The sequence below is a fragment of the Mytilus edulis genome, chromosome 3 (assembly GCF_963676685.1).
Source record: "Mytilus edulis chromosome 3, xbMytEdul2.2, whole genome shotgun sequence".
Lineage (NCBI taxonomy): Eukaryota > Metazoa > Mollusca > Bivalvia > Mytilida > Mytilidae > Mytilus > Mytilus edulis.
The window spans coordinates 1,538,374-1,553,366 of record NC_092346.1 but is presented as its reverse complement, the minus strand read 5'-3'; the positions used below and the strand labels follow the sequence as shown (position 1 = coordinate 1,553,366).

The following is a 14,993-nucleotide window of genomic DNA, read 5'->3' as shown; positions in this document are numbered from 1 at the left end:
AGGAGGTGTAACTTCTTTGTCACTTAACATGCTTACTACAAATATTTCATTATTTGGGCTTGGTGTTCAAGAAAGAACATTTTTATCACAGCTCTTTATATTCCTGGTAAGAAAATTTTTGATGCTTATCATATGTCTAAAAAATTTACAGATTCAAAAGGATGTCAATTGAAAGAAGATATATTTGTTTTGTTGTTATTACGTTTTCATTTTCAATCTGTAGATAATTACTTCGTTGTCTTTTGACCAACAAGCTCCTTTCAGAGATGTTTTTATTTTCATGATCAGAATTATGACCTTATATTTTCCCATCTTTTTCATTGTTGGGGATATTTATAAAGAAAATTATTAGTGATAAAGTTCAGAAGGCTCTTTTGATTATCCTTTTTGGCTTGCTCAGAGTTGGTTTTCTTTGCTAAGACCAATTTTAATTTATTTGCCAGTTAAACTGTTAAGCATAAAAATTAGTAACAATGTTACATACTGAAGATAATGTCTTTCCGTCAGGAAGAGACTTAATTTAACTGTATATTGTAAAAAATTAAAGTGAACCAACACCTGAAGGGTTGATTGTGCAGTAGGGTAAAAACGTGTGTATTATACTCAGAAATCACTTTAATATAAACAGGAGATTTCAGAATCATTTGTAAAATATATTTACACTTCATCTTGGAGACCATGCATCTATAATCAAGCATTATCAATATTTGTTTGAGAAATTTCATTATTTGGTGTGTTCAATTAGAGAACCAATTCCTTATCACCATCTAAAAAGGATGTTAGTCACGGATTATTGAAATTTTTGTAAAACACAAGCTTTTCATATTCAGCATGTTTAATGTGAATTTTTCTTGGTCTATGTTGAAACAGACTTTATCCTTTAAGAAATAGATTTTACTGAATTTGTTTGTTTACTACATGTATTTGTGGAAGGTTGCTTAAACCTGAATCTGCAATTGAAGAGTTAGATACTCTTTCACTTGGGAGATGAATTTAGCGCTATCTTTTTTAAGTTCTTAATATTCATTGGAGTATTTAACATTGAAACTGTCTTTTATACTTGTGTCTTTATTTGCCTTGACTACATCTGCCTTGAAGTACTATCTTTATCAGCTGTAGATTTACATTCTATGTCTTTCATTCAGAGACATGGCACTTTATTTTTTCATATACATGAGTTTTTGAAAAATACTAGATCTGTTAGTTAGTTTACCTAATGAGGTGATCAAAGGTTTTGATAAACCAAAACTTTGTGTTGATTAAGACAATGATTTATCATGTTTTGTGTACAAAATAGGTGAGAGAATTCATCTAAGTCTTTTCGTAAAGTTTAGATAGTTAGAGAGAGTTCTAATTTTATCCGAGGTTTTAAGGTTAACTCATTTGGAGGAACCTCTTCATAAGTGCATTTAGCTTCAGGATGTTCTATTAAGGACATTATGGCAACAGTTTTGTCTGGACATATGGTAAAACTTTTTACAAGTTCTATAACAGGAAAGTAAATAATATCAGTACTAAAACACTTTTCTTCAGTTGTAGTTACTGGATGATCTTGTGATTTTTATCCTTTATTAAATGTTGGCATTTATATAAAAATTGTTTTTAGTTTGTGTCTACACTTTAAACAAGCTAATTCATTACTTGAGACCGAAGGCGAAATATGAATAAGAATGTTCCTTCATCCAAGCATATCTTGGATGTGCAGGATGAAGGTCATTCTTAGAATATGAGCCTGAGGCTCGAAAGTAATTAATTCCCACCCTAGGGATTATCAGTCAGACCCACCCTTTTCCACTGGGTTTTATATTTGGTCGACACAAACTTGCTTTAAATTATGACAAGTTATTATGGAACAGGTGCTTATATACTAGGGTCAAGGTCACTGGCCAGCTATAGGTGGTTATAGTTTGTTTCTTTAAACAGAGATATTATATGTAAGCTTCACCCCTCATAGAGAAGTAAAGCTAATTCATTACTTTCGAGCCTCAGGCTCATATTCTAAGAATGACCTTCATCCTGCACATCCAAGATATGCTTGGATGAAGGAACATTATTGTCTGCAGTATTGTACAATAGTGAATTTATTTTATCAAAGTTTGTTCATTATGGCTAGGTAATGAAATTAAAGGTGGAGGGGGTTGATTTAGGCCATTTATACTCCTTAAAATGATAATCTAAGGCTATAACTTATAAGCTGAGATAATTACACATTACATTATCAATTGCAAACTGTATCTATCATGGCTTAACAACACAATTAGTTATATTTAAATTTTTCTAAATGTAATACATGTATTTATTTAAAATCTAATATAAATTACATGTTATTTTTATGTGTTTTTAATTAATAAAAAACACCTACTTTTCACATAAAAAAATAAAGCTCATAAAAATATATAAGGGGAAAAGCAATCAAATTTATTATTATAATGCTGATTTTGTTTCTTCATTTAAAAATAATACAAGTAAATTTTAAAGAATGTATAAATTCATTGTAGTGGTTATTTAAATAAGAATCATCAGTATCATGGAGGGGATATTAGATTTAAATCAGTTACATGTAGATTATAAACATAAGTAAAAGTTTACCAGATAGATATTTAATTGACATGCTGTGGTGAGTAATATTTGGCAGAATAGCATTTGAATAGATAAGTAAATTTGTCAGTTTCTCAGTCAGCCTGAGGATCATGTGATAAGTAAGTATGTAAAATTGGAAGGAGAGGCATTTTACAAGATGTAGCTATGTATAGGATACATATATAGTTGTTTATTTCATATGTTTTTTTGCACTTTATAATATAAATGGCTACAAGGTATTATTGTGATGTGTACCAGATTTTATTGGACTTTGTTAGGCCACCCCTTAAAATTATTGTTGTTAGGCCTACACTTAACTAAACACATTAATAGGTAGGTAAGCAATTGATTAATCTATAAATTAATAATGTTTTTTTTATATTGTTTTGTTATTGCAATTGAATAGTAAAATTTGTTCAAAATTTTTAGCAAATGAGGTTGTGTTTATTTTAGCGATTGCACTCAATAAACCTGAATATCCAATATGCTAGATTCTGTACCAAAAATAGCAAAAAATTTAATTTACCCCAGCCGCACTTTGAACAAAATAGGACAACAATTTAAGATTCTTTTATAATGTCCTAAACATTCTAAATGAACTTTCATTTTATATTTTTTGGCCTTTTTTGTAGATGAAATTGGATACCCTACATTAATCATGCTTTTCAATAACATATGATCAAATCGGTGAAAGACCCCCCCCCCCCCCTTAAATTATTGAAAACAATCAAAACAATCAGTCTGCATATATATACAATAATATCTTGGTGTAAATTAGAATGATAACAGATTGAGCTAATACACTCATAGGTGTATCTCAAATATATTGTCACAGCTGTTACTGGCAGCATATACTTTATAGATAGAGCTGATTCTATGATTAGTTTGAGGAAATTTCTTTAATGTGTAATACAAGTTTGTTGCAGTTCTCTTTTATTGATTAAGTCTGGGTTAAGACTTGTATTACAACATAATACAATACAATGAATTATATATATATTTACTTTTTATACTGTAGAAATATTTCTTTATATATTTAGAACTGCAGGTTCTAAAATTTCCTGTATAAGTACATTGTATATAATTGGTTTAAGCAACATACTTTATTTTTGTCAGAATGTCAATGGAAACACAGGTATTATATGTATGTTTGTTGCCATATATTGAGCAACCCCTAACACATAAAAAAAAAAACCCATTCAGATGCAAAAACATGGTCCTTAATGACAAACAATCACTGTAGCCAGATATCTAGTGGGAGACGTGACTTTAAAGTTTAAGTTGCAGTTAGTGGGTAATTTTCTTCATTTCAGAAAATCTTACTCCAGGTGTAAAGATTTTAGCTACAGTGATGTAAAAATTTTTGCATTATTTGTAAGTCTAGCTTGTAGACATTATTTTGTATAATTTTATTTTTTTTATTTCAGGAATGGGCTAGTCTCCATACTAATGGCCATCTGCTGAAACTGTTCCCACTTTGTTCCCGTATAGATAGAAATCATGGCGAATGAGGTGGGTAAACAAACTGAAACACAAAACTTTAGTACTTCTTCAAAATTCTCTTCTTAGAAAATGTTTATAAAACATGTTCTTACCTCAAATATATATATACAAAGGAGTTACATGTATTTCAAATGTATGTTATTAGGAGTTATATATATGGTTTGCTACTAACCCCCTATATATATATAACTACAGTTCCATACAGAGTAAGTAAAATCAATAGGGGTGATGCGGCTGATGCCTAATGTCATTATGTACCTGTGGTGCCAAAATATGGTAACATGGTTTTTTACTGACCCCTTACGAATCCATAGAGGGTTAGTAAATCCCTGATGAATTTTATTTACCCTCTATACTGTGGATTCATTATTTTGTGTTTTATACCAACTTTTGTGGCTTTCATGGATACAGGTGTACCATGAAATTAAATATTTAACGAATTAAAGATTTTCTATAAGCTTGTATGCAGACTTTGGCATAACCTCAAAATTAAAAATCCACAAACATGCAAGTTTTCTTTAATCCACAAAAATTGGTACCCATGAAAATAAATGAAAACAGTATATGGATCCCTAGGGGGTCAGTTGTGAACTGTATCACACATTTTAATATTGTATACACAAATTTAAAAAAAAAAATCAATAATATAAGTCATAGACACTCATTACACAAATCAGAAACCTGTATTTCTTTTTAAAGAATGAATAAGCACACATTTATGACATTCTTTCAACAAATCAATTTATAAATATCTTTGTGTTTCCCATATATTCTTATTGATAGAAAAGCCGTTATGAATGTCTGTACTTTTCTTAAAAAATAAACATACATATATCAGTGGCAGCATCTGGTCTATATAATCAACTGAAAAATGTTAACTTGAGTATTGTATATTCAGTGTGACTATGTGCTGTGCTATTGGTGTTACCATTGATATTTGTGGGATAATAATTGTCATGGATTTCTTTGGAATATTTAACATAAAATTTAAGTGTTGAACAATATTCAAGTTTCCTATATGCTTGTTTAATTTGTTCATATAATGTTCATAAAAATCATGATATCAAGTATGCATGAAAAATACAATTTTTGTTAAGTCAGCAAAAAGAAATCTAATCAATGGTACTATTTTGTGGTATTCAGGCTTCTGCAGAGTTGTTCCTTGATATCCTGACCAAGGAGGAAAGGGAAGCATTACTGAATAAAAAGATGGAAGAAATAAGAAAAAAGAATGATGCCCTAAGAAAAAGACACGAGGTAATGTGGTTATGATCAGGCTTTTTCACTGAACTAGAACACAATTTTAATTTGGGGCCAGCTGATGACAGCCTCCAGGTGTGGGATTTTCACGTTGCATTAAAGACCCATTGTATTGGTGGCCTCCAGCTGAACATTCTCTGCTCTAGATCTTTGGTCGGGTTGTTGTATCTAACATATTCCCCATTTCCACTTTCAATTTTATTGAACAATATGATATTAGAAATGAGCTGGTTGCTGTTTATTAGTGAGCTTAAGGATTGCTGACTAGATTCTTAGAACCAATTTTCTAATTTTAAAGCACTGGGTTAATACCTAAAATAGAAATGTTTCTTTTGTTTATTGTGAAATTTGGACAAAACTTAAGTTTTTGTTGAAAAATCACAAATTATATATATGTCAAGACACATTCTTTCATGCTACATGTCATGCATTTTGAATTCTAACAAAAGTTTACTTTTAAATTGTTATGATTAATCAAAATTGATTCTTGTTGACAAGATTGATATTTGTGATAATTTCGTTTGAAAGGGGAGGGAGAGTTGGGGTGTAAATTTACAATGAAAAAAATAATATTTGTTAAAAATTTACAAATTTTAGGAAACATCATTTTGTGCTAGGATTTTAATAAAAAAATTATATATAAAAAATATTAAGAAATAATCCATGTTGATTCCAGGTGTCAATTAAAAAAAGATATTATTAAAAGTGGGGAATCAATGTGGTTAAAAACACATGGATAACATTTCTAATACATTTTTCATAGGATTACAATAAAAATTGAAATTTAAAGTTTAATTTCAAGTGATTTATGATTTAAGGTGCCAAAAAAGATATAAATTGGTGCATGTATTATAATTTACTTTTAAAAAAAAAAAAAATCTGTTTTAATCCAGCATTGGTATATAATAGTTAACCATTTATATTTGATTTAATTTCTTAGGAAATACAAAAAGACAAGAAAGTAGCAGCTTCATTGTCCAAGCCATTGCCAACTGATCTCTCCGGCGGTAACTCACCTACGAAAGAAAAACAGGTAATTTCCCACACAGATATTACACAACAGAAGATACAAGTCAATCCTTGAACAGGTTCCAGAATAGTAACCAGGGTTGCAATGCACCCAGGAAAATACAGGAAGTATATTAAAGGTGCTCTTTGCCTGAAAAGGGCCTGAAAAATAAAAGAATGCAAAACAAACCATTGAAAATCATTGATTATAAGATTGAATTATCTCCCTTCTGCTCATTGATTCGTTCCTGGAAAATTGGTCTCCGTATGTGTTAAACAGGTACTCATGAGCCAATTTTGTACAGATTGGACTACTTGAAATACATGTAGGTGAATGCTGGTCTCAATTACTCTTGAGCAAATGGTCTTTTTAAAAATGTTATTTATCAAGTTCAATTTCAACCATGACATAAGAACCACTACCCTTGAAAACCACTGATAATGCAGGAAAATGCTGGGACAACCATTGAATTTCATGTCTGAAAAAAGTTGCAACCCTGAGTAACTAAAAAAAAATCAGTTGACCGAAAGAAGACTACTTTAAAATACAAAATAATTAAGAAATAAAATCACCATATATGCAAAACAAAATAGCTGCCTTCTTCCCAACAAATTTTACAACAACCATATTCTGAAGCTCACTTAACATCTTAGGGCACTAAGCCAACTGTTCTAGGGCCTTAAAAGGAGTCAAGGTCATAAAACACCCCTATTCCCATCATGATATTGATGAACATCAGAGTAAAAATGTAATTAAAATGTGTTAGAATGTAATTCTTTAAGGTTCTGTTTGCAGATTTTGATTTCCAAGAATTGTTTATTTTTGCAGACATATCCAAATGACAGAAAATATACAGATAATATGGACCAGCCCAGGAAAAATAATAAACCTGTTGGAAGAGGGAAGCCACGCCCTAAATCAGGGGGAGATTTCAATCATGTTCAGGTATGTAATCATACTGATGTAAATTTTATCTGGTCCCCTTTTTTTTGGAAAAAATATGAGCTGCTTCAGATACAAATTGACCCTATACAAATGCATATCAATACATCTGTTATCCTTTTTGGGGGTTGACAAAATCTCTATGCAAAGTCTGCAACTGTTTGATAATTTGGTAGATATAAGAACCCTACTAAACAGTCCAAAACATTATCATTTGCGTGGTATTTGAATGTTACAAAATCAATCAAAGTTGTACATGTATAGGTCAATTTCTATCTTACACAGCTCATAGATATACAAACATATAGACAAATTATGAAATACGATTTTACATAGTTTCAAAATAATTCTGTCAGTTATCCTCTGATTATTCTCTTTAATTGCGATCATTTAAATATACGATATCTTGTTTTTCAAATATGCTTAATTATTTCAAAAAAAATATCAATGAAAAATTTTGAGAAAGCAAAAATAAATATTGAATATAACAGGAATGTTTGCATTATCACAGTTTATCCAATAAATGTAATAAGCCAAGCTTAAATCTCCTTACTATGCCTTAACTGTTCCGAAGGAAAATGTTTTAATCAAATTATATTAGGAAATAAATTTATCTGGTTGTGTAAAAAAATCACATTTCATGACGTTCTGCTCCCAAATTAAAATATTGTCCATTTTAACAGTTTGCTTTGGAGCTTTTGAGGTGCAGTCGGGTGTATTATGTTAGCATTGTTGATAGTATATAGATATTTTATTAACACTATGAAATATAAACTAGTATGTGCATCTAGTTTCATTTAATACACATAAGTAACATGCCTATGATTGTACCTTACTGTGACAAGAATGAATATAGGTTAATCTTTTAGTACCAATTGGTCTGACATTAACATTGCTGTGGAACATTGAGTTCCAGAGAGGGTCATTTCATGTCAACTTGCTTGCCTGTATTACGGTACAGGAGGTAGGAACTTCAGGAAGGCCGGGTTAATTCAAATACTTTAAAACTGTTCTAGCTCGGTTTTTCACCAGGCAAGCAGCAAATAATGATTAGAGATAGTTAAAAAGGGTTGGTATCAAGTCAGAATACTGTGAATTCATTTATTTTTGGGATTTTGGCAACAACTGTTTTTAGTGGATATTGATTTTATGGTTTTGACATAGTTTGCCTATAGACAAAATTATCCTTCATGAACATTATTAGAACTAGTGTTTTTTTTATACCCATGAAACAAAAAATACATGAAAATTGGTTACCTACATTAGTCTTTTTGCCAATTACTGATTTGATTCTTTTAATACACATCTTTTAAACAAATTACTTCCCTTTGTCAATCGTAGACCGGTTTTATACCCTCGCATAGCATGATGAGTTGAAAGTGATGTATATCAGTATTTTTTTTATAGTGAAAAATAACTTCTGGTATCAAAAGTATTTAAAACATGTAACTTAACAACAAATTATAAACAATAAAGAGTTAATCTTTTACTTATGTAGCGATTAGTATTCCCATTAGCATGCTAGTTTGTTAAACAACCCTTTACTAATAATTAATATGATTGCATGGATGTACTAACTGCACGTTTTCCTTGGTTTAGGATATGCATATAACTAGAAATTCCGAGTCCAGAAATGTGCAGCTAAAGGATGATAGTAATCGATTTCAGAATTCCGGAGACGATGAGTATAGATTTAGACAGGACACACCTAAAAGATTTAGTTTTGGGGAAAATGATAGACCACAAGATTTCCGATTCGGAGAACATGATGACAGAGATGCTAGTCCTGAACATAAACATTTCAATAACGACAGACGAGGAGGTGGAAATCGTAGAAACTTTCGCGGTCGTGGATCAAGGGGAGGAAGGGGTGGCAGCAATGATCATTACAAAGAGAACAGATCTGATGATTTTAACAGGCAAGACTCTTGGAACAGTAATGAGGATTATCATGATAAAAGGGAATTTCGTAAAAGTGGTGATTTTAGCCACAGACAAGATTCTCGAGGTCGGGGACGAGGGAGAAATGACTACAACAGGCAGGATTCTAGGAGTAGTGGTGAAGATTTCTATGACAAACGTGACTTTCGTAACAGTGGTGAATTTAGCAGACAGGACTCGAGAGGTAGAGGTGGTGGGAACCAGTACAATAGACAGGGATCTAATGGGAACAGATACAGTGGGGAGTTTAAGAGGAACAGCTACCACGATAACAGGGAACAGTTTGATGATTCAGAATTTGATCAACCAAGGAAAAGACCACATGGTGGAGCACAGGATTACCATGACGATAGACCTGAAGTGAGTTTAATTAAGACCAAAATCTCCAACAACTGCCTCTTTACTGGTCAGTTCAGAATAAAAATTGATCAATTTAGTTTTCCAGTTTATAAAACTTGACCAGAAAAATTATACAGGCAATAAGTATATCTAATTCAGTTTAAAATGCTGCAAACAATTTTGCTTGCCTTTATTGTTCTGTTTTTGATTTTTGGAATGAAACATTGTTGAGGCATGGCTACGTTTTGTTTTCATGGCAGCCGACTTTGCTTGTACCTTTTCACTTGCTGAATTAAAGTTCAACTAATCTGTATCTTCAGTAAGAGGTTTTGAAAATGAATAAGAATTTGTGGTACCTAAAGTTCAAAAAAGAATTGAACATTTTAACTTTTATTCTTTCAGAAAATCATGATGGTAAAATTAAATTTGGTTACTGTTTCTAATTAAGTACTGTGAATTCAGAAATTATTTCAATGTTTTTATTATTTCGAAAAATGCAACAGGGTTATAATTGCAATAATTTAAACTCACGTTTTGAAATATATTATATCAATTAACAGGATTTTTCTCAATATCACAAAATATAAATTGCATTTTAGTCTAAAATGACATAAGTGCAATAATAAATGCACATCTATACTATTAAACGAGAAGACCTCATTTTTGGTGTCGCTTCTCTCCTTTCCACAATAAATTAATCAACACGCCTCTGTGTCCTATAGGTACAGTGCATAGTCGCATTTGTCATCCATTCATATGATTATTCAGATTGAGTTATTTTGGGAGAAAAACGAGAAAAAAGGCATCCGGATATTGTCCCGTCATTGGACAAAATTTTAAGTCAGATTAGACTTCCGGTTTGCGTTTTTCTGTATACTTTGAACATACATATACAAAGAATAAAGTGTATTTTCAGAATTCTATCTGCTATCATTTTCAAGTTTACTATCCACGGCGGTCACAGAGTTTATTAAATAGAGAGGGTCTGTATACTATATCAATGACCACCATGGATCGATTAGTAAACTTAGAATTGAAAGTAAATACACTATATTTATATAATAATGAATGTTCATAATATACAGATAAGCGCTAAAAATATTCATGTGAATTTTGATACCTTTTCTGAAATTCTCCAGTCATTAAATCTTTTACAAAATTCATTGATTACAAAAAAAAGAAGATGTGGTATGATTGCCATGTTGAGACAACTCTCCACAAGAGACCAATATGACACAGAAATTAACAACTACAGATCACCGTACGACCTTCAACAACGAGCAAAGCCCATACCGCATACTCAGCTTCAAAAGGCACCGAACTGACAATGTAAAACAATTCAAACCAGAAAACTAGCGGCCTTATTTATGTACAAAAAGTGAACGAAAAACAAATATGTAACACATAAACAAACGACAACCACTGAATTACAGGCTCCTTACTTATATGTTCATAACATACTACTATGTTCATATTGAAATTGATAGAAAACCAAAAATTGGGAATTTTGGAAATAAAGGAGGAGGGATAAAAAAAAAAAAGCAGCATTTTCCTGTCCCAAATAACCTATATATGACTTATGATACTTTTGCTGAAATTCTCCAGTCATTCAATATTTTACAAAATTCTTCCAACAACACTTTACATACTTTAAACTACGCTCTGAATGCCCGCGATTTCGCGGGTGTGTTCTAGTAATTTCTGAAATTTTAGTAGTCAATCATGTTTAAGTTCTTTTTTGTTAATTATTCTGTCATGAAAATTTGTTTTATGTACTATATAACTATAGTAATACATGTATTTTAAAAGTTATTTTTTGGTGTTGACCATTTTATTGAGATTTCAGTTCCTTTTATTGGTTGAATATATATGAATTTATCATCAATTAAATTTAAGATATTGGCTTTGACACTTATATTTTTACCCTCTCTTCCATTGGAGAAAAAATGGATTGAATGTTTGAAAAGTCTGAAGACATTTAACACTACTGGGATAAGGTGCAAAATAATGTACATCTGAGATCTGGTACTTGTCTATTCTGTGATACGACTGTCATACAAGTGAGAGGTTTAGCTAGCTATTAAACCAGGTTCAATCCACCATTTTCTACATTTGAAAATGCCTGTACCAAGTCAGGAATATGACAGTTCTTGTCCATTCGTTTTTGATGTGTTTTGTTATTTGATTTTGCCATGTGATTATGGACTTTCCGAATTGATTTTCCTCTGAGTTCAGTATTTTTGTGATTTTACTTTTTTCTGGTAGAGCACTTTTCATTTTTTAATTACAAAGGTCAAGACTTCAGAACCTCCAATTTTGTACACATAAACTTAATACAGATCTTAAGCAAGACCTTTTATGGAAATTCAAATTGTCTATATAGGACCTTATATTATTTAAAGGAAATTTCAATGAGAAATCAACTAGACATGCTAGAGGTTAGCTTACAGTCTGCAACGAAAGACAAGTTTCTTTACATCATGTGCAATATCATGAATAATTCTTGTGCTTGATATAGAAAATTTGTTATTCTTTGTACATTTACTTTCTTGGTTTACCTGTACCAAAGAAATCCTAGAAAATTGATATCCAATGTATAATAATGATTCCACTGTACATAAAACTATTATCTACTCAAATACAGACTATTACTGTCAGTTGGTACAGGGGTGGATCCAGCCATTTTAAAAAGGGGGGTCCTAACCCAGGACAAAAGGGGGGGGGGGGGGGGGTTCCAACTACATGTCCCCATTCAAAAGCATTGATTGTCCAAAAAAAGGAGGGTTCAAATCCCCAGAACCCCCCTCCCCCCTCTGGATCCCGGCCTGTGGTATGTGAGCCACTGCAAAGTTATCGTCAGAATATTCCAGCAACTTTAAAGTCTCTTTTTACTAAAAGTCTTATTATTAAAATTGATTGTAAGTTATACTGAAATGAAGGTGACTTGTGTTGAAATTTGTAAGAATTTTTGGGAAGAACTGCTGGATTTTAAGAAGTTGCAGGATATTCTTTGGTCACAACAATTGAATATTAAAAATAGAACAATATTATTTTGAATAAAATAGATTATTGGACTGAAGCAGATTTTGTGCTTGATCAGTGTTCTTCCTGGAGACTTGTAGCATAATGGCATTAATTTTTTGTCGAGCCTGGGACTTTTGTCGCAGAAAGCTCATCATATGGATAGGGATCCACCGGCGGCGGCTACGGTGGTGTTTTCTTACTTTTTAAAAGCTTTATATTTTAGAAGATTGAAGACCTGGATGCTTTATATATATATATATATATATGGATGCCTCATGTTACAAAGTTTCTGTTAGTCACATTTCCAATGTCCTTTACCTCATTTTCATGGTTCAGTGACTACTTGAAAAAATGTTAAGATTTTTTGTAATTTTAAATTCTCTCTTAGTAATAGGATAACTGCATACCTTGCATACCTTGCAAGGTCCTCTGGCCCAGCAGACAGTTTTCACTTGACCTCGACCTCAATTAATCGATCAGTGAACAAGGTTAAGTTTTGGTGGTCAAGTCCATATCTCATATACTATAAACAATAGGACTAGCATATTTGGTGTATGGAAGAAGGACTGTAAGGTGAACATGTCCAACTGGCAGGTGTCATCTGACCTTGACCTGATTTTCATGGTTCAGTGGTCAAAATAAAGTTTTTATACGACCGCAAATTTTGAAAAAATTTTCGTCGTATATTGCTATCACGTTGGCGTCGTCGTCGTCGTCGTCAGGCGTCCGAATACTTTTAGTTTTCGCACTCTAACTTTAGTAAAAGTGAATGGAAATCTATGAAATTTTAACACAAGGTTTATGACCACAAAAGGAAGGTTGGTATTGATTTTGGGAGTTTTGGTCCCAACATTTTAGGAATTAGGGGCCAAAAAGGGCCCAAATAAGCATTTTCTTGGTTTTCGCACTATAACTTTAGTTTAAGTTAATAGAAATCTATGAAATTTTGACACAAGGTTTATGACCACAAAAGAACGGTTGGGATTGATTTTGGGAGTTTTGGTCTCAACAGTTTAGGAATTAGGGGCCAAAAAAGGGCCCAAATAAGCATTATTCTTGGTTTTCGCACAATAACATTAGTTTAAGTAAATAGAAATCAATGAAATTTAAACACAATGTTAATGACTACAAAAGGAAGGTTGGTATTGATTTTGGGAGTTTAGGTCCCAACAGTTTAGGAATTAGGGGCCAAAAAGGGACCCAAATAAGCATTTTTCTTGGTTTTCGCACCATAACGTTAGTATAAGTAAATAGAAATCTATGAAATTTAAACACAAGGTTTATGACCATAAAAGAAAGTTTGGGTTTGATTTTGGGAGTTTTGGTCCCAACATAATAAGGGGCCCAAAGGGTCCAAAATTAAACTTTTGTTTGATTTCATCAAAATTGAATAATTGGGGTTCTTTGATATGCTGAATCTAACTGTCAATATATATGACTGTGTATGTAGATTCTTAACTTTTGGTCCTGTTTTCAAATTGGTCTCCATTAAGGTCCAAAGGGTCCAAAATTAAACTTAGTTTGATTTTGACAAAAAATGAATCAGTTAGGTTCTTTGATATGCTGAATCTAAAAATGTACTTAGATTCTTGATTATTGGCCCAGTTTTCAAGTTGGTCCAAATCGGGGTCCAAAATTAAACTTTGTTTGATTTCATCAAAAATTGAATAAATGGGGTTCTTTGATATACCAAATCTAACTGTGTATGTAGATTCTTCATTTTTGGTCCTGTTTTCAAATTGGTCTACACTAAAGTCCAAAGGGTCCAAAATTAAACTTAGTCTGATTTTAACAAAAATTGAAATCTTGAAGTTCTTTGATATGCTGAATCCAAAAATGTACTTAGATTTTTTATTATGGGCCCAGTTTTCAAGTTGGTCCAAATCAGGATCTAAAATTATTATATTAAGTATTGTGCAATAGCAAGTATTTTCAATTGCACAGTATTGCGCAATGGCAAGAAATATCTAATTGCACAATATTGTGAAATATCAAATTTTTTTTTAATTAGAGTTATCTTTCTTTGTCCAGAATAGTAAGCAAGAAATATCTAATTGCAAAATATTGTGCAATAGCAAGATTTTTTTTTAATTGGAGTTATCTTTCTTTGTCCAGAATCAACTTAAATCTTTGTTATATACAATATACAATGTATATTCACTTTTTACTACCAACTGATAAATTAAAATAATCTTTACCATTCAGTGATAACAAGCAGTTTTTTTACATCTTAATATTTTATGATGTATTTAAATGAGTAGTTATTGTTGCAAACTCCATTAGAAATTTTAATTGAGATTAGTTTTGGAATAAGGGAAAGGGGGATGTGATTAAAAAAATTGGGTTCAATTTTTCTCATTTGAAATTTCATAAATAAAAAAGAAAATTTCTTCAA

The 14,993-nt window shown here is 31.5% G+C and overlaps 1 protein-coding gene across 19 annotated transcripts in view; it reads left to right on the top strand.

Moving 5' to 3' along the window:
- Positions 1-14,993, top strand: part of LOC139515597 (protein starmaker-like) — a 50,600-nt gene that overhangs the window by 14,215 nt on the left and 21,392 nt on the right. For 9 of the 19 annotated variants that reach the window (XR_011662804.1, XR_011662805.1, XR_011662803.1 and 6 more), the window contains exons 2-6: positions 4,008-4,092; positions 5,227-5,340; positions 6,284-6,376; positions 7,181-7,297; positions 8,894-9,595. Coding sequence is in view for 13 of the 19 variants with exons in the window: in XM_071305193.1 (XP_071161294.1) it covers positions 4,081-4,092; positions 5,227-5,340; positions 6,284-6,376; positions 7,181-7,297; positions 8,894-9,595 (1,038 nt within the window). In the remaining 6 variants the exon portion in view is untranslated. The remainder of the gene's footprint in view (positions 1-4,007; positions 4,093-5,226; positions 5,341-6,283; positions 6,377-7,180; positions 7,298-8,893; positions 9,596-14,993) is intronic. The other 10 variants (XR_011662807.1, XR_011662806.1, XM_071305200.1 and 7 more) reach the window with 2 other exon arrangements.